General features: G+C 39.4%; 1 protein-coding gene across 2 annotated transcripts in view; it reads left to right on the top strand.

Moving 5' to 3' along the window:
• Positions 1-21225, top strand: part of frmd3 (FERM domain containing 3) — a 181103-nt gene that overhangs the window by 143718 nt on the left and 16160 nt on the right. For both annotated transcript variants that reach the window (XM_057832493.1, XM_057832494.1), the window contains 3 exons: positions 7040-7114; positions 10300-10368; positions 10622-10746. In XM_057832493.1, the coding sequence (XP_057688476.1) occupies positions 7040-7114; positions 10300-10368; positions 10622-10746 (269 nt within the window). The remainder of the gene's footprint in view (positions 1-7039; positions 7115-10299; positions 10369-10621; positions 10747-21225) is intronic.

The raw sequence follows: 21225 nt of genomic DNA, 5'->3' as shown, positions 1-21225 counted from the left end.
CAGTTTGTTATTTGTTAGCTTCATGGCTCTGAAGTGGCTAAGCTAGCGCGAGTCAACGGTGCCTGCTTAGCATGCCAATAAAAAACAACATACAGTATGCACGTATGAGAGTCACCGATAAAACATGCAATCAATAGTGTTGGCTATGTTTTCAGGATAAAGTAATTAAAACTTATCATTGCATGTTAATATCGAAGTGTGAACAGCAACATTTTTAATCCAGCAGCTCTGCAGGGAGCAGGCTGTCTAGGCAAGCAGGCGCCGTGATATCACATCGTTTTTTTCACAGTTATTTATTTATTTATTTTTTTGTGGGAACAAAAGGGACTCCCTAGCACACTGAGGAAGAGTGGCTGAACCACTCCTCTCTATTATGGTCGCATTACGCATCTTTTAAATAGTCCTGCAGAACGAAATTACAGCCGTTTGGTGTGACATTGTTTTGGCCGCATGGGTATTTCAAACATTGATCTGCATTTTGAATTTATTCGACAATGTTAGGTCTGTTAATATCATTTTTTATTGGCATTCTAAGTCGGGGTGTGCCATCTTAGGCACCCCACGAGTCGATTTGATTACGATTCAGGGTGCCACGATTCGATTATTGAACAATGATTACGGTATTGACGATGGCCACGATTATCACGATTATCGATGCATCATACATTACCAATTCATAAAGTAGCCAAACAAATTTATGTCCATTATTTATTTAAAATATCCTAATGATTCAAAGGGAACGATGGAAACATGCCCATAAAACAAAAAGCTGCCCTTAAGCTGTATTTTTTTTTTTTTATAAACAAGAAAGTGCAAAGACATTAACCATTTTAAAGGCATTACTTATTTCTCAACATGCTTATACAACACACAGCTGACCTTGAGATGCCATTTTTCAAAACAAGGTGAAAAACATTAGCTGTTTCAAAGGCAGTACTTATTTCTCTCAACAATACAAACATTTTCTGGAAACAAAGTGTCTTTTGAAATAAGATTTCTTTTAACCAATATACTTTGTTTTCACAGATTTCTGTACTATTTCGCATGTTTGTAGTTTTACCGCTGTACTTCATCCTGGTTTTAAACATTCTGCATCTGGAGTAACTTTTGTACACCACCAAAGAACACACAAATTGACATGGAAATATATATTAGCCAAGTCGCTAATTAGCGTAGCGCTCGGCGCTAACTAGTAACATCTTAAAAACAACAATTAAAGCTAAACAGTACAAGAGGGTTCATGTACTGTATATAAGTTAATTTTATTGCTGACACTGCATTTCGGGGTCATCAAAATGTTTTACCCACCCCCCAAAAAAGTCAAACTCCGCCTATGGAAACAGATATTGATATTCAGGCAGTCCGCACTTCTAATAGTGCTTAGACAAAGAGAGATGGCCTCACTGGCCCTGACCGCCGACCACAATTGTAACTGCCTTTTTTTGGTATCTTTTTAAAATTGATCAATTAATCTGCAAACTCTTTTACAATTGTGCCAATATGCATCAGAATGTACTGAATAGAACATGTCTCCAACAGTTGATTTAATATTTTATAATGGCAATCTGCCTCAAAACATCGCATCATGTTTTGTCTTTTACTCAATTCCTGCTTCGATGAATGACAAACACTGTCCCCGAGTAGGGAGCAGCTGAAAGCTTGCAGGCTGAAGTGAAATGTCAAGAATTGGAAATCAGGGAACGTCAAGCGTCACTCTCGGTTTGTGTCAAGTGTGGTGAAAACTTGCTAATTTTTAACACCCTTTCAAGGACGCAACGACACATGATGATGTGTAAAAAAAAATCTTGAAGTGTGTGCTTACTGTTCTGAAAACTTGGTGGTGTACCCTGAATCAACAATATCTTCTAAATCTAACTCTTTGTACACTATATGTTTGCTGTTCTTTCTACCCATTCCTCCTTCTTCCTTCCTGTCCTACATCTCTCCTTTCATTCCTTCCATCTGTCCTTCAATTGTTTCTTTTCTTCCCTTATTCAATTCATGCCCTCATATTTCCTTCCAGCATCCCGTCCTTTAATAAGTTTATACCCGGTTTTGGCCCTCACTATATTCCAGGAACTCAATGATATGATTACTATTAATGGGCAATTTTGCAGGGTATTTCCATAACTCCTCTACTTCTAAAATGACAGTATGAAAGCACTTTTAGAGTTCTTCCGGTAACCACCCCTGCCAATGTTATTGATTTATTAATAAGAGCAGATAAAGTGTCTTGAAGAGAACAAGGCAGACAAATTTCATCTCACATATCAGACAAGGATACAGTAACGCCTGATTCGATTCGGTTTGTCAATTAAAGCCGCTACTTTTTCCCCCTCATTTTGAATCCTGCAGCCTATAGTCCAGTGCAGCTTATTTGTTGATTTATTTGGGATAATATTTAACACTTTATTTGGCAGTGGCTTCATAAGACTGTCATAAAATAGTCATAATTATGACATGACACTATCATGGGCATCACTGAATGACTTATGACAGATGTTAATAAGTGTCATAAGAGCAAATTATGTCATTAACTCCATTTACCTGTATGTCCAGCTCGGATCTTTTACATCCGTCCAAAAGTGAGATCATTTGCCGGATGACACTAAATGACATCTGTTATAAACTAGGGGTGCATTGGTTCATTTAGTTCGTTTAGTTTCATTTGGTTCGGCTTTGAACCGCAAACCGTTGCACTCCTATTATAAACATATATTAATGCTCATGACAGTGTCATGTTATAATTAGGGCTGTCAAACGATTAACATTTTTAATCGAGTTAATTACAGCTTAAAAATTAATCGTAATTAATCGCAATTAATCGCAATTCAAACCATCTATAAAATATGCCATATTTTTCTGTAAATTATTGTTGGAAGATAAGACAAGATGGATATATACATTCAACATACGGTACATAAGGACTGTATTTGTTTATTATAACAATAAATCAACAAGATGGCATTAACATTATTAACATTCTGTTAAAGCGATCCATGGATAGAAAGACTTGTAGTTCTTAAAAGATAAATCTTAGTACAAGTTATAGAAATTTTATATCAATGTTTTCTTTTTAATAAAATTTGTAAAAATTTCAATCAAAAAATAAACTAGTAGCCCGCCATTGTTGATGTCAATAATTACTTACACAATGCTCATGGGTGCTGAAGCCTATAAAATCAGTCGCACCCAAGCGCCAGTAGAGGGCGGCAAAACTCCATAAAACACAACAAGTGGGCATTTCACTATACTGTCATTTAAATCTGTCTGAGCGAGGCATGTGCGTTAATTGCGTCAAATATTTTAACGTGATTAATTTAAAAAATTAATAACCGCCCGTTAACGCGATAATTTTGACAGCCCTAGTTATAATTAATGATTGTCTTATGACAGTCTTATGGCGCCACTGTCAAATAAAGTGTTAGGAAATTCCATAACTAGCAATTAATGAAACAACTGGAACAGTAATCGAACAAATAATTAGCACAGAACATTTTGATATTTACATCTGTAGCACTGCAATGCATGCTAGGAGGCATGTTGGACGACAACAGTGTTGACAGCAGGTGGCAGCAGAGGTTGAGTGATGGCCAAATGAAGCTTTGCAGCCAATTGGTTCGAAGCTTCATGGTGTTTCCTTTGGTCTTATGACAGTCTTATGATGCCACTGTCAAATTGTTACCGGTTCATATAATTTGGTGTAAATATCCCATAATATCAATCAATCAATCAACTTTATTTGTATAGCACATTTAAAAATCCGCCAAGGAGACCAAAGTGCTTTACATAGCAAAACACAGCAAAATAAGTCAACTTTGAAAGATAAAACAAACACATAAAATAAAATAAATAAAAGACGAGGTCATAAACTGTCATTGCACATTAAAAGCTGACGAAAAATAAAATGTTTTAAGACGTGATTTAAAATCCGTAAGTGAGGGGGCCTGTCTAATAGTAAGTGGTAATTGGTTCCACAGCCTGGGCGCCATCACCGCAAATGCACGGTCACCCCTAAGCTTCAGCCTTGATCTTGGGACTACTAGAAGCAGGTGGTCAGCTGATCTGAGGGTTCTGGTTGGACTGTAAGGCTGAAGCAGTTCTGACAAATATGGCGGCGCAAGATTATTCAAACATTTAAAAACAAATAATAATATCTTAAAATGTATTCGGTAATGTACCGGGAGCCAGTGAAGAGATGCTAAAATTGGGGTGATATGTTCACGCCTGCGGGTTCTAGTTAGGAGTCGAGCAGCAGAGTTTTGTACAAGTTGCAGACGGGCCAGTGCCGCCTGACCGACACCTGCATACAAAGAATTACCGTAATCCAGCCGAGTTGTGACAAAAGCATGAATCAATTTTTCCATATCAGAGCGTGAAACAATAGATTTCACCTTAGCAATCTGGCGAAGCTGATAAAAACAGTCCCGAACAACACAAGAAATCTGCTTCTCCAATTTAAAATCAGCATCAAATTGGACCCCTAGATTTTTGACATAATTCTTAAGAAACGGAGACAATGAACCGAGGTCAACATTCAGGGAGGCCTGGCTACTCGGTTTGAACACCATGACTTCAGACTTACTGTCATTCAAACTTAAAAAATTACATGAGAGCCACGACTTTATATCGTTGAGGCATTCAATAAGTTGACAGAAAGTGCCATTCTGCGCCAATGGAAAATAGATCTGACAGTCATCAGCATACAAATGAAATGAAACACCATGTTTTCTAAAAACAGAACCAAGAGGCAATAAATAAAGTGAAAATAAAAGAGGGCCGAGAACAGATCCCTGGGGAACCCCATGTGGAAGCGATGCCTTTTTGGACATGAAATTGCCCATTTTCACACAAAAACTCCGTTCATTTAGGTAAGACTTAAACCATTCAAGAGCGACACCTTGAATACCCACACTGTGTTCAAGACGAGAAATTAAAATCTGATGGTCTACGGTATCAAATGCTGCAGATAAATCCAAAAGAACTAAAACAACAAACTTGCCAGAGTCTGTTGCCAGAAGTATATCATTTGATACTCTTAAAAGTGCCGACTCAGTGCTGTGGAGGGATTTAAAACCAGACTGAAATGGTTCCGAAATCTGGTTTTCTTCAAGGAATGGTAGCAGCTGACTATAGATAACCTTTTCTAGTATTTTAGAGATGTATGGAAGATGAGAAATGGGCCTAAAATTTGAACAGAGGGTGGAGTCTAGGCCTCTCTTCTTCAACAAAGGTTCTACTACTGCATGCTTAAAGTCACATGGCAATGTGCCAGTAAGGAGACTACACAGTACAATACAATACAGTGAGGACAGCTGCTGCTAATAGCCCAGTGCGGTTTATCTGTTAGGTTTCGGGCTGAGTGGGGGACCCAAGCGCAGAGAAGGAATGCAAAGGCGCAGAGAAGGAAGGCAAGGTGGCAGTGGTGACAATTGTTTATTGCTGTATGTGAAGGCAGTCTTTGTCCAGATAGTCAGGCGGGCGGTTGGTGTGTAAGCAGGTGAGCTGTGAAGGCAGGCGAGCAATGCAGGATCTGTGAACAAAGGTAAAATGAGCTGAAGCAAGGTAGTACGGATTTCTAGAATTAACAAGGGCTAGTGTCACAAACTCTTCGAGTGGAGTTGTAGATCTGGCGATGAAGTGAGGCCAGGGACTGGCTTAAGTAGGCTGTTAACAACGATTGACTGCACCTGGTGCACCCATCTGTTCGATCCTGCAATCAAGACGCACACACACACGAGGAGGAGCAGGGCTCAGGGAGCAGGGGCCCTAACATTATCTATGAACAAATGTGGTTTTCGTGTCAAATTTGGTGGGTGGCGGCTTGTAGTCCGAAAATTACGGTATGCTGAGTCAACCTTTTTTTTTTTTTTACAGGTGCCTCTCCTAAAATTTAACAGCAAATATCCTTGGTCGCAGGCATAACGAGTTCTTTTCTAATCGCGAAAGGTTTCTTGGCTTCAACAATATGGTCAGTCAGTCAATATGTAGTAGTGTTTTTTTCTTCACAAATCTACTCAAGTAAACAGAAAAATACTGTGTGATAAAACTACTCTAAGTACATTTTTCTCAAAATATTACTTACCGTAAATTTCGCACTATTAGGCGCATCAGACTATAAGTCGCTACCCATAAAATTTGGCACGAAAACTGCATTTGTTTATAGATAAGCCGCACTGGACTATAAGCCGCAGCTGTCCTCAGTGTATTGTGGTATTTTTTGACCAAAAGACTGGTAACTTTATTTGACAGCGGCATTATATGAATGTCATTAGACCAAATGAACCACCATGAAGCTTTGAACAAAATGGCTGCAAAGCTCAAGATTGCTTCAAGAAGCTTCATTTGGCCATCACTGCTCCCTTGGGGGGAGACAGACAACCTCTCCTGCCACCTGCAATCAACAGTTATTGTCCAACATGCCTCCTAGCATGCATTGCAGCGCTACAGATGTAAATTCAATCAAAATTCATGTTCTGGGCTAATTATTTCTTCAGGTACTGTTCTAGTTGTTCCATTAATTGCTAGTTATGGAATTTATTTGAAAGTTGTGCCATAAGACTGTCATTAGACAATCATAATTATGACATCACACTGTCACGAGCATTTATGAATGCTTATAACAGATGCCATTTAGTGTTATCCGACAAATTATCTCATTTTTGAATGAATGTAAAACATCCTACCTGGACATGAATGGAGTTAGTGACGTAATTAGCTGGATGACACTTAACCAGATAAGCATTCAATAATGCCCATGATAGTGTCATGTCATATTTATGACTGTCTTATCACAGTGTTATGACACCGCTGTCAAATAAGTGCTACCTATTAACCAAAATAAATCAACAAATAAGCCCCACTGCACTATAAGCCGCAGGTTTCAAAAGGAAGGAAAAAATTAGCGGCTTATAGTCCGAAAATGACGGTAAGTAAATGTAACAGACTAAATGTATCGTGTTACTACCCACCTCTGAGTCCTTGTGCAGCATAATCAAGCTATTTGCACTTATCTGTCTTGTGTCCCTTTTTGTAATAGGTGTGCAAAGTCAAGTCAGATTAAGACCATGTCAAGTAGCAACATTTTCTTCAAGGGCAGCAGGTTCCGATACAGGTGATGTTTGTTTTATAAACGTGCTTTTTTTTGTGTGTGAGTGTGTGTGTGTGTGTGTGTGTGTGTGGGGGGGGTGTATGTAATACAGGTACTGTACATATTGTATCTACAGGAATAACACACTAAATTGGAACACATTTTCATTGCATTGAACTCCAGCCATTTGTGCATGGCTATTGACAAATTCTACAGTTTGTTGTCTTTTATTAAAGAACCTACGCCCAGCTATGTGCTGGAAAGTTCACCTTCTCGCAGTTTTTGTAATCTTTCGAAAAGGCTCTAATGTGTTTACATGATATGAATACAAGTATATGCCACCACAGCCTGGGCTAGGTGAGAATTAATAAACTGCCAAGGGGGTATATTGAAGTAAAAAATCTAAACTTTTCATTTTTAAGCCAAGATTAGCCTGAGTTGTTAGCAGGAGTTACGAACTGTTGCCACATGTGTATGTTTTTCTTCTTCTGAGTGACTTAATAAGATCAAATAGTGTCATTTTATGTTTGAGGGTGATGTTGCAAAATGTGTTTTTTAGCCTCACAAGTCTAGGTATAATTATCTATGACTATTACAATTACCGTATTGGCCCGCATATAAGACGGTGTTTTTTGTAAGCTTGAGAACGATAAACCGATACGACCTGATATCCGGTTTTAGAGGTGAGAGATACAGCTGTATCGATAGTAAAGTTACCATTCGACAGTAATTAGCCATTAAATATTCAATGAACCGATAGTAGAGGTAGAATTCGGCTATCGCGAGCACAAGAATCTGCTTCTAATTCCTAGTTCAATCTATTGCTCAATATGATAATAATTTAGCTTTTACCTCACATGCTGCGCTTGTGCCATTCACGACACAGCGCACTTAGATTGTGACCGCTGTCGTGGTTGCCTCAACTTCCCATTCATTTCGGCAGAACCGCTAGTAGTTGCCGTCATTACCCGATCATCACGGGCGTGTCATAACAACGCGAGAGCTAACAAAACCACTATAATGCACGCTACGTAGCGTTTTCTTCACAACCCAAAACGAAACTAGTAGTAGCAACGAAGCAACGTGCTAAAACAATGGACAGTTTGCGCACCACGCCAGCGACGTGCAGCTATTGATTTTCAACGCACCCAGGAAAACAAAAGTCAGACTTTGAAGTGACGAAGGCAGCCAGATCTGTTCGCATGGGACAGAGCTAGTGTGAAGTGTGAAGCAGTACAGAGATCGTGAGTTTTTAACCCTGAAAAATAACCCACTACAGTGGTGGAAAGGGCAGCACGATCTCCTGGAGATATTGTTTCCACGAAACGCAGTCTACTTAAATTAAACATGAAAGCACAGGCATAAGTGAATGACTTTGCTGTGTATAAGGTTAAAGTAATGATTATAGACCTGTCTGTCAAAAATGCCATATTTTTATTTAATTTATTTTTTTTCAAGAGCTGCTGCATATAATATTTTTTGCTTGTAAGATGTTTACGTTCAAAGTTTGCACTTAAATTACTTACCAATTGTGTTCAAAACACCAGGAAATACAGTAATTAAATTACTGCACTTTATTGTTGTCAGTCACTGGGGTTTTATTTTATTATCAATCCCATCCAACAAAATGACGGTCATATAGTAAGCCTTATTTTTTTTCTCATAAAAAAATAAAACAACATTGGAAGGAAATTTTGTTGTTTAATTTTGCTATTAAAAAATGTCTTTTTTTCAGGGCTGTCAAAATTATCGCGTTAACGGGCGGTAATTAATTTTTTAAATTAATCACGTTAAAATATTTTACGCAATTAACGCACATGTCCCGCTCAGACAGGTTTAAATGCCAGTAGAGTGAAATGCTCACTTGTTAATTGTGTTTTATGGAGTTTTGCCACCCTCTGCTGGTGCTTGGGTGCGACTGATTTTATAGGCTTCAGCACCCATGACCATTCTGTAAGTAATTATTGACATCAACAATGGCGGGCTACTAGTTTATTTTTTGATTGAAAATTTTACAAATTTTATTGAAACGAAAACATTAATTAATTAATATAAAATTTATATAACTTGTACTAACATTTATCTTTTAAGAACTACAAGTCTTTCTATCCATGGATCGCTTTAACAGAATGTTAATAATGTTAATGCCATCTTGTTGATATATTGTTGTAATAAACAAATACAGTCCTTATGTACCATATGTTGAATGTATATATCCGTCTTGTGTCTTATCTTTCCATTCCAATAATAATTTACAGAAAAATATGGCATATTTTATTGATGGTTTGAATTGCGATTAATTGTGATTAATTACGAATAATTTAAGCTGTAATTAACTCGATTAAAAATTTTAATCGTTTGACAGCCCTACTTTTTAAAATATTTTTAAAATACTGTACGAACACACACAACAAATGTTTACTATCGTATCGTTTTCACTCTGTATCGAACCGTATCGTTTTTAAACTGTATTGAATCGCTCAGCCTAAAAAATGTATCGTTTTTTTAATCGAATTGTAACCTGTGTATCTAGATACATATCGAATCGGCTTCATGCCAGAGTTTCCCAACCCTAGTTTTTTGCATTGAAATAAGACTGAAAAAGTGGGGGTCGTCTTATATTTGCGGTCTAGACATTATACCCATTCTCGACGCTAGATGGCGCCAGATATCATTGAAGCAATGTTCTGTCATGAAAGATCTCAGCTACTCTCAAGTTTAACCAGTTTGCATTATTTTATTGCAATGTTTTTCCTTATTCAGATTTCTTTCGAGACTACAGTTACAGTTAGACTTCACGTTGATGGTTAATGCAGTTATTGCAATTTTGTTGTTTTATCACAATAGATTGGTTTATTTAACATTTCAAAAACCAGAAGCCATTCATTTACGAATGTGATTGCACTTTAGTTTATATATTTAAATGTTCAGATATTAAGATTTGAATGAGGCAAAATAACACGCTTTTTCTCTCAAATATATTGTTATAATCATTTGTTTCAGATATACTGCAATTATTTTCTGTGAAAAGTCTTTTTTTCAAACTTGAGTCTTTAAAAAAGAGGGGGGTCGTCTTATAATCAGGGCCGTCTTATATTCGGGCCAATACGGTACTAACATTTTGAAAAGAGTGTCAATTTCTTGTGGCTTAAGGATGTCTATAATGACACTAATGGGTGAATTGTTTTTTTTTTTTTCCCTCCCCGCAGTGGAAGAGTAGCTAAGGAAGTAATAGAAGCCAGTTCTAAAATTCAGAGAGATCCACCTGAAGTGCGCAGGTAAGGACTACTCACACAGTGCATGTGTTCTCATACAGATTTAATAGTTCATAATACAGTTTGTTCCCCCCCCAAAATAAACTCACTTCCTTGTATAATATCAGATTCAAGCTTACATGAGCTTGACTTTCTAACAAGACAGAACAGAAGCTTAGGGAGGTTGCTGGCAGTGTGGCTGCACCAACAACCCTTTCCCCCCCCTAATTACTAATATTTTTTAAAATAATTACAAATCTATTATTTTACTTTTCAGGGCATTGTTTGGTCAGAGTCGAAGTTTTAGCTCTTTGAGCCATAAAAACCTCATCATGAACATGGAACCTCTGTTACCAGCCCTGCCCTCCACTAACGAGTATGACGAAGCAGTCACAGAAAACGGTAGGCGGATGCATCACCTTATACACACAAATATACGTCCCATAGGGAGGTCATATGAATGCTTGCACGAACACATCCCTCACAAAGAGTGCTAATTGAGCAGCTGATGCTCCCGTCCCTCCATCAGTGCAGTAACCCTGGAGACGCCAATGGCCGCCTGCTAAAAATACCCTTCCCATGATCCTCCCTTTGGGTGCCGCCGTGTCTGTGTAAGTGCACTTGTTCCTGTCTGAATATGTGGGTGTATCAACCTTTTAAACATGCAGATTTTAATGTGTAGCCCTCCGTCTAGGCATGAAATTCAATTAAAGTATACAGAATAACTATGGAGGGTAGATGCGCTGACAAATATTATTTGATCCTACCGCACAGCGAGCAACATGGCCGAACCCGCACTAGCGGCTGATCACTTGTTGTCTTAAAAAAAAAAAAAAAAAAAAAAAAAAAAAGCAAAAAGCTGCGACACTTGTAAGTGAAGGCACCTCTATAGTTGACTTTGTAATTCCACAATGTTTGCAGGTTCCAGGACAATATATTGGGTAAAAGCGATTTTTAATTGAACTTACGGAAGCGATTGCTGACAATCGTTTAAGTGTGAAATTAAACCACCAAGTCGTTTTTAAAATTTGAGCAAGCCCCTTTACACTTCCGCTGGATTGTTATGCAATGATGGGGTTAACTTACATATCACAATAACCAGAGATGTCGATCGGGTCCGATCACGTCATTTTCAAAGTATCGGAATCGGCAAAATAATATCGGCCATGCCTTTTTAAAAAAATAATAAAATATATATATATATATATTAATTAAATCGTTTTCTAATTGTATTTAATGTTACCAACATAATATCTTACACTCATCCAGAGTCTTTAGTTTAGGCTTAAGGTAGGATTATCAAATTTATCCCGATAACGGCGGTAATTTAAAAAAAAAATGTATCACGTTAAAATATTTAACGCAATTAATGCATGTGCTGCACGACCCACTCACGCATTGTCACGCTCAATCTGTAATAGCGCCGTTTTACCTATATAGAGAGATAAAAGGCAGCGTAAAATGAGTTGAGTGAGTTTTGGCAGCCTTTGGAGCCTTGTTTTAATTGGATAAAGCCTTACAATCCCTCAATCTCACACGATTAGAAATATCATTGGAAGCAATTTGGGGAAGCACGGTAGCAATTGATCTTTTTCTTAACACCTTATGTTATTTCCCAGAGAAGATATATCAATTGGTAGCACTCCGCACAGTCCAGGTTCCACTTCCCATCATGCATTTGGGCATGGCTACAGTATCATTTACTGAAAGCTCAACAAATACACTAGATGGCAATATTTAGTCACAATATACAAAGTCACAAGTCTTTCTATCCGTGGATCCGTCTCACAGAAAGAATGTTAATAATTTAAATGCCATCTTGAGGATTTATTATCATAATAAACAAATACAGTACTTATGTGCTGTATGTTGAATGTATATATTCGAGTTTTATTCATTTTTTTTTTATGCATTGCCAAAATGTATATGATCGGGAAAAATTATCGGGAATGATTTGAATTGAATCGGGAGCGAAAAAAAAGCAATCAGATCGGGAAATATCTGAATCGGCAGATACTCAAACTAAAACGATCGTATCGGGAGCAAAAAAACATGATCGGAAAAACCCTAAATATTAATAGTAATAACAATAATAATAATGCCTTGGATTTAGATAGCGCTTTTTTGGGGACACTCAAAAACACTTTACATTGCAATTTTCTTTCACTCTGCACTTGATGGTGGTAAGCCACTACTGTAGCAACAGCTGTCTTGGGGCAGTCTGACAGAAGCGAAGCAGTCAATCCGCGCCATCAGCCCTCCCGACCACCATCTTACACTCCTTCCACACAGGCAAGTAGGGTGAAGTATCTTGTCCAAAGATACCATGACAATGGGAACAGGTGGGGACTGGAATTAAACCCCGATCCTTCAATTAGTGGGCGACCCTCTGAACCACCTGCGCCACTATCGCCCCTAGAAATAAATATGACTTGACTAAACTGAAATGCTATTATCCAGAAACAGGCGAGATCCTGCCCATTGTTACACAATTCCTTGCCCTGGTGATCCAGTCTGTTAACCGTACAAACCCTTTCTAGTTGTAAAGTTCAACTTAAGTCTTCACGGTACGGAAACCTGGACCTTGCTATTGGCCCAGTGGTGTTGAGTGTTTAGTGGAGAGAGTCCTCCAAAAATTCCATGTTTTCAGCAGGACAAGGAATAGGGGGAGTAAAGTTTCATTCCATGCAGTGTAATGTATTTTTCTAAGACACTGGGAAATTGTTTTAAGTATTGGGGGAAAAATAAATCCTGTAATATGACCAGTTTGATTGTGGTTGTGCCAAAGACATATCAGATCACAGTATAATAGTATCTCAGGAAACCACCTCCTCTGTCCAGATCAGAGCTGTCAATTAAAGCAGGGGTCTCCAACCCAGTCCTCAAAGGCCCACTGTAGGTGCAGCATTTGATTTCAACCAAACAAGATGAGTACACTTTTTCACCAATCTGGTGTTTTACAAGTGCAATCAATTGATTGCAGTCAGATGCTTTTTTTTTTTTTTTTTTTAGCAGCAGAAACCTCATTGGTTCAACTATATCTGTGCTGGATCGGCAGGAACAAAAACCACAACCCACAGCGGGCCTTTGAGGAATGGTTTGGAGACCATTGCATTAAAGGATTTCCCAAGACTGCTTTTTAGTTTTTCTCTCATTACTTCATTTGCATGTTTTCATCCGTCTCTGACCTTATTCTTTGTTCCACTCCCATATATTATCTGATCAAAGCATAAATGTAAGGTATAAAGAGCAGAGGGTAAGATGATAGGTAGTTACAGTATGCCTGACAATGTTTGGATGTGATGGATCTTCAGGGGTAGTTCAATCTTGTTGGTTTCCAATCACAACCTCACCTCGGAAGCATCAACAACCAACTGCAAGGACATTGGGATAAAGTGTCCTCGCCGTCTAGGATCACCGTCTATATTCAGAGCTCTAATCTCCAACATTAGAAGAGAAACAGGAAGCTGCATGGCCGGGCGTCTGTGTCGACCTTGTTGCTATCACTGATGGATATTCTTTATGCAATGGACTACACTCCTGCCATGTCCTGTTTAGTCAATGATACTACTTTAATACACTGTCATATGTAGTAGTACAGGAGTCATTTTCTGTGGCTCTAAAGTACAATTTCCACTAATGTAACGCTAGTAACAACAGTCTGGGCTAATGTTCCCAGTAGGCTCGATTCCTGGTTATACATTTCTTTTAAAAAATATTCCATGCCTTCCTCAAAGACACTTAAGAAGTGCTAATTAATAAGCAACCAGTATAGACTGTCATCCACATTGAGACCTGCCATCCACCAATCCAAGGCTTGGCAACTTTCTGCACTTTAAACGAAACCAAACTATGTCAAAAAGCAGTTAACAACAATGAATATTGGCCAATGAGGTATAACCAGAATAACTTTCTTTCCTGTAGTCACTACTTTTAACATTCCCTCAGGTCTAACTCGAGCTCATACCCTTCTAGTCCCCAAAATTTGAAATACTGTAGTTTCCTCCGCTGTTCTAGTACTTGATATCTATTTCCCTATTTCCTCATGAGCAAATTGACATTAAAATGAACTATCATTTTTCAAGACTAAACCTAATTTTAGTCCACAGTGAGCTTTAGACATTGAGTCCACCTGTCTAAAGCCTAGATCTTTGAAATAAATTTGTATCTAAGTTGAGCTAATGTTCCCTTTGTCATAAAGGGATCCACAGAGAGAACAACTTATAGTTCTTAAATGATAAACAATATTATGAGTTAAAATAATTTGATATTAAAACCCCTCTTGATGTTTTTGTTTTTATAAATTTGTAAAATTAGTTATCTTGTAGGTCGCTATCGTTGTTGACGTCACGGGTTATGCTACCAGCTTCCAGAGTATGACTCTAGTGACATAAACATGTCATCTGTTCAACCCTCCAATTTGAACCCGAGAGGAACATTAATGAGCATGACAGAACCGTCGATATTTCACAAAACGAGCAGCAAAAGCAAAATGAACAGGAAAGACTGGATGAGACTAGACATGATAAAGGCAAAAACAGTGTTCTGCCAAAATGTGCTACACCGGTGAAATGTCCTACAACAGGCAAATCTGACACCCAAAGTACTAATGTGCGCTTTCATCTTGTTTTATTTCGATGCATACAGGCAGAACGTCATAAAAATGCCTTGAGAAAATACTAAATGTAGTAATATCAAATAAGGGTGGTTTAAATACGTTACATTAGTCATCCCCAACCTTTTTTGCACCACGGACTGGTGTGCTGTGGGCCTTTTTTTTTTCATGCACCGACAATGTGTGGCAGAAAATTATAGTAAATTTAAAATAACACGACGGGCTAAAAGCCAACATTAAGTAAAATGTAACTCGCTATATGCCTAATCAAACATTTGTAACAACGGCCTCTCCTAAAACGTGACAGCAAGAATCCTTGGTCGCAGGTATCATGGGTCCTTTTCCAATTGTAAAAGATTTCTTGGCTTTAGCAATAAGGTTTGACATGAGGTATGATGCTCTCAGTGCATTCGCTATGTTGCCTTCTTTGCTAGCTTTTAGCCACTTAATATGCAGAATGGACTTGGTTGCAGGGTCCTCTACTGGCTCAGCTGGTGGCCTTTTTTCAGTGATAAAACCTGTCCAAAGATGTTGCCGCCCGCAGCACACAGCCAACAGCAGCTAATGTTTACATTGACTGACTGACACTGGGTGTGCAAACACCCCAGTAATGGCGGCCAACCACTAGAGGGCATCGTACACAGATCTCTACTCGGTTTAGTCAAGAGGCACAAGACAGATTACAATCATTAACAAATTATTATTTCTCTGCGGCCGGGTAGCAAATGAGCCACGGACCGGTACCGGGCCCCGGTCAGGTGGTTGGGGATCCCTGCGCTACGTGACTAATGTGGTCAACAGATCAACAATCTGCTTCAAAGCTACCATAAGAAAACACATTGTTTAAAAGTATGAGAGGAAAGCACGTGCAAAAAGTATTTTGAGGTAATGAAAAGGGAATAAAAGACTCAATAAAAACACAATTAGTACTTGCCACTTATAACCGATGTGTGCATGTGTTGGACGTCTCGCAGTGTAGATGGAGTTGCAGATTACCGGTAGTGTTCATCTAGTGACAGTGACAAACTACGTCATCACCCCGGGTGTCCGTTGCGCGCATAAAACATGGCGCCCCCCGTAGGTCAAAACATGTACTAAATATTATAGATTTTTAAATCGATGCAAAAATTTTTATGTATCTAATAACATATTTTAGTAAAAGACAAAAATTGGGGCTTATTAGAGCCTTTAAGTCAGAGCTTCCCTCTAACTCCAGGAGCCTTCTGTTCTAATGAGAAACATTTGTTCTTTTTTCTTGCACTATCTGCAGTTAGCTGCCTGGCTCGGGGCATTTTAATAGTGAAAAGTAGGTAAGGTCAATTGGTCAGTCCCAAGTTTTTAACTACTGTAAGAACTGAATTTAAGGTCCTTAGGTTAGAGGCTCAAGTCTCGAAGTACGAATCGATTGGCTCCCTTGAAAGCTGAATCATCCCTGACAAATATCATTTGTAGGTACACAACGGTAAACATTTTAATGGGATGTGTGTAAAGCACCAATGGGACCCAGAAAAGACCTTCATAAGGACTGACTTGAAGTGAGGAAGTGGAAAATGATCCCCACCCATCCGGGGTCAGGCCTGCATTTTGTAATCAAAGTTAGATTAGTTGCCCCTCGTCCACCAGGACCTCCTTGTTATATTTAGAACCTAAAGCTTTGGTTGATCTGCCTCTAATGCCCCTGCAGTCTTTGTTAACATGGTTGACATTCACGCGAGGGCTGGCCATGTGTGTGGAGCAGAGAGAGAGAGAGAATGTATCTGTTCAGTGTCATCTACTGTCTCTCGAGTGTGTACACAGAGGTATGTGTGTGTGTGTGTTCATATGCCAAAAACAGTCCGGTCAGTCAATGTAGGGGTGTCACAGTGGATAGTTGGGTCGGAGTTTATTCATCAGACTGAATGATGGACGTTCTTGACCACCGAAATGATGAATTGGGTAAAATCGGTTTGGAGTTGGATGGTGCCGCTCAACCAAACCACGGTACCCCGGGTAGCTTGCCGCCAGAGGAGCTAGAGGCCAAAGGGGTCCAAGAGGAAGATGCCGGTACCCTGGAAGTATTCCACCCAAGAGAGGCCTCGGAGGACCTGCCATCGTCATCCTCAGTAGTGGTGGCACAAGCCTTGAGGTGCCAAGTGAAGATCACCACCCAGCGCAGCCTCCATTTACGCATTGCCAATCATACCGCACGTGATGTTTACGTACGGCTGGTGGGCCATGGCCAACAAGTTGCTGGGATCACTGCTGGAATGCAGAGGAATGCACTGGAGCCAAGTAAGCAGGGGTTAATTTAAGCCGGATCTTGCCGGAACAAGATCCGGCACCTCTTGATTTTGGCTTCCCTGTGTTCCGGAACTTATTTGGGCAGATCCGGCACCTCTCGTACATAAAAAATAATAATATAAAAACTAGGGTTGTTCCGATCATGTTTTTTTGCTCCCGATCCGATCCCGATCGTTTTAGTTTGAGTATCTGCCGATCCCGATATTTCCTGATCCGATTGCTTTTTTTTTGCTCCCGATTCAATTCCAATCATTCCCGATAATTTTTCCCGATCATATACATTTTGGCAATGCATTAAGAAAAAAAATGAATAAAACTCGGACGAATATATACATTCAACATACAGTACATAAGTACTGTATTATTATGACAATAAATCCTTAAGATGGCATTTACATTATTAACATTCTTTCTGTGAGAGGGATCCACGGATAGAAAGACTTGTGACTTTGTATATTGTGACTAAATATTGCTATCTAGTGTATTTGTTGAGCTTTCAGTAAATGATACTGTAGCCATGCCCAAATGCATGATGGGAAGTGGAACCATGACTGCGCGTAGTGCTACCAATTGATATATCTTCTCTGCGTTGGGAATTATCATAAGGTGTTAAGAAAAAGATCAATTGCTACCTTGCTTCCCCACATTGCTTCCCATGATATTTCTATTCATAGGGAGAGGGATTGTAAGGCTTTAGCCAATTAAAAAAAGGCTCCAAAGCCTGCCAAAATTCACTCTAGTCATTTTACGCTGCCTCTTATCTCTCTATTCGACCCTACCCACCGACGTCACAAAACCACGTGCTCGCTGTATGGTTCCGCCCACTTGTCCGTCATTTTGTCTCTGTATTAGCATTGGTTTCAATTGATCGAGGAATTTAAAATGCATTTCATGGAAGACCCGGTGCTTTCTGATGCCGTAAACTCACTGGATGTGTTGCATAAAAGGCGTTATGTGGAAAAGCTTCGTTCTATACAGTCGCCAGATCCATATTTGATGCCCAAATCGATGTTTTTCGACCCACTGTCTTCGCCCTGTCTGCCTGACATCTGCTACGCTGATATTTACAATTATCTTGTCCACACAAAATCAGCCTATTCTCACGAAAATTTGAAAAACTTCAAGCGCTTGGAGGCTTATAAATACTTCGTTGCTGGTTGGGTGAAACAGGTCCTCGTCCACGAAAATTCGGCAGGAATCTATCTTGTGCTTGGAAAGGTGAGTTACAAAATTTTCAATTCAAAATCTTTTGTTATTGCTAACATCCACTGTCAAGTCTAATGTATTTCATGTCGTTTGTCAATGGAGTTAAGGCTTTTAATGTTTATATGGTTTAGCGATAGCACTCTCACTACATACATACGTGTATGTTGTCGGCGATTAGCCTAGCAATGATCTTAATTGTGGTTATTTGTCAGCCCAAAACCCTCTAAGTATATCTTAAATGCATCTTACCGGATATAAAATGACTACTACATAGCCTGTGGTGATTTTTTGGTGCCCAGTTTTCACGTCAAATTGCAGCCGTCCATTTCGCTCTCCTCTTTGGATCCCTCGGAATACAGTAAAACTTCAAGTCTCTCCTTCCATCTTCTGTTAGTGCAACCAACAGCCACACACGCCTTCACCATTTTGATTATTAATGTTAAGGAGCAGAAAAACACGCCCTAAATAGGAGGAATGTACGTAGCCGTAACAGGTTAACACTATGTTTTGACGGACAATTGGGCGGTACCATTCAGGAGAGCGGAGTTGTGACGTCACGTGGGTAGGGTCTATATAGATAAGACGGCGCCATAACAGATTGAGCGCGACGATGCGTGGGTGGGTCGTGCAGCGCATGCATTAAATTTTTTTTTTTTTAAATTACCGCCGTTATCGGGATAAATTTGATAACCCTACCTTAAGCCTAAACTAAAGACTCTGGATGAGTGTAACATATTATGTTTGTAACGTTAAATACAATTAGAAAACGATTAAATTAAAAAATATATATATATCAAAAAAAGGCATGGCTGATATTTTTTTGCCGATTCCGATACTTTGAAAATGACGTGATCATACCCGATCGATAGGCACATCTCTAATAAAAATGTTGGGGGCGGGGGGAAGGAGAGGAGTCATTGATGACTTTCTCCACTTTACTGTAGCAACAATTAGAAAACGATAAACAAAATAATTGCGGACTGCCGCCACATTCGACCACGAACTTTTGCTTCTCGCCCGTCTCCCCCTCGCTTCCTACTACTCACACCTCTCGAGTCCCAGCGTCTCGAAAACTGATCATGCATAGTGTCTTGTTTTGAACTTTTTGTTGACAAAGGCATCAAACACACGACGTGCTGACAACTTTGTTTCTTAACACATGGAGCTAACAGCACGAACACAGCTTGGGGCTCTCGGCAGGCTGTGCCTCTATCACACTCTCGCATCACGTGACCCAAAAAACAGTAAGGTTGCGTGCACTTCAGGGTCCCTCGGAAAACATATCAGAATATGCCTGGTCAGAGGTGGGAGCGGGGCGGCGCTGACACTCAGGTTACAAATGGGGGCTCGTCCGGGATCTGCAGCGAAGGTTTCACACATACAAATTGTATCCGTTGTGGAACGTGGAAACCTCCCCGCCGATTCCTTCATGTAAGGAAGCTAACAGCTGTGTCGTTGGCTCGAGCTTATTAGCACAGTGGTTACCGTTCTTGCCTGCCGAACAGAATCGTCGTGGCGTGTGGGTTCGCGTCCCAGCCTGGTGGGAGCGGAACGCGGGGCAGCGCTGACACTTGGGTTACATTATGGACATTACGTTGTAAAATAAAAATAATAATATGCATACATTCATTTACTCAACAAATCCCAAGAATTGCATGTTGTTTATAAAAATTTAACGTCATTTGAAAGAGGCAGTCGGAGATTTGTTGATGCACTGAAAAGCTGGACCAACAAATCATGCCCCTGACATAAAAAGAAAAAAACTTCAAATTTGCAGATTCTGAGGAGCAAGCAGCCAGGATCAAACGGTATTTCAACATTCCAAAAGTTGCATTTACTGTCTTTTTTTGTCAAAAAGAAGGAAGATGGTTCAAAACGAGTTAAAAAAAAAAGCACAGAGAAAAGACAAAAAAAGAAAAGTCCCACAGCATGGCAAGTGGGCATTTGCGTTTTGTTTTCAGCACCATTTTCTGCGTACGTTCCGGGACTTGTGCCCGTGTTGTCATCCCTGCGCTATCATATGTACTTTGCGTTCCGGCACCTTATGATTTACAAATTAACCACTGCAAGTAAGATAAGGAAATCTTTGGCGCAATACAGTGGAACCTCTAAGGTTGAACTGAATTTATTCTGGGATGGTGATAGAAATACAATTTGGATATTCTAAAGTGCCATACCATTGTACACAATGTTACTGTTGAACTTTATAGTTTGTTGATTTAGTTTTCTCTTAGAGTCTATTTCCTTTTTTTTCTTTTTTTTAAATGTTAGGAAAACATGCTTTGCCCCTAAAGAGTAGCAATGAATGATTTATTAGAGTAAAAATTGCACATTCAAGATATTTGAAAGTTAACAGTACAGAATGCACAAGTCGCGACTTCAGCTGCATTCATTTGCTGATAACGCTACGCATGCAAATTATAGCATGCATGAAAGGGGTTCCAAAAGCTATAAATAATTATTGACTACTGCCTACAATTTTAAAGAGACAATGTTAGCCAGTCTCTTGTATTATATTACCTACACTGTCACTAGTGGGTGGGATTGTGTGGGGGGATTCACCAATGCTCATGCCGCTAACTATCAGTTTGCGAATCGATCATCTGTGAGGAAAATGGATAAGCCACAGCTGCATCAAAGGCTAGGTTTATACTGCAGGTCTTAACGCACAATTCCGATTTTTTGTCATTTGGCATGACCGTTCAGACTGCCTTTGTCCATCGAGCCTGTTCAAGTATTACGCACGTTGTCTAACTTGCGGTCCGACACGCGCTGAGCAA

The sequence above is a fragment of the Corythoichthys intestinalis genome, chromosome 3, assembly GCF_030265065.1.
Source record: "Corythoichthys intestinalis isolate RoL2023-P3 chromosome 3, ASM3026506v1, whole genome shotgun sequence".
NCBI classification, from domain to species: Eukaryota; Metazoa; Chordata; class Actinopteri; order Syngnathiformes; family Syngnathidae; genus Corythoichthys; species Corythoichthys intestinalis.
The sequence above is the reverse complement of the archived record's forward strand: the minus strand, read 5'-3'. Positions and strand labels throughout refer to the sequence as shown.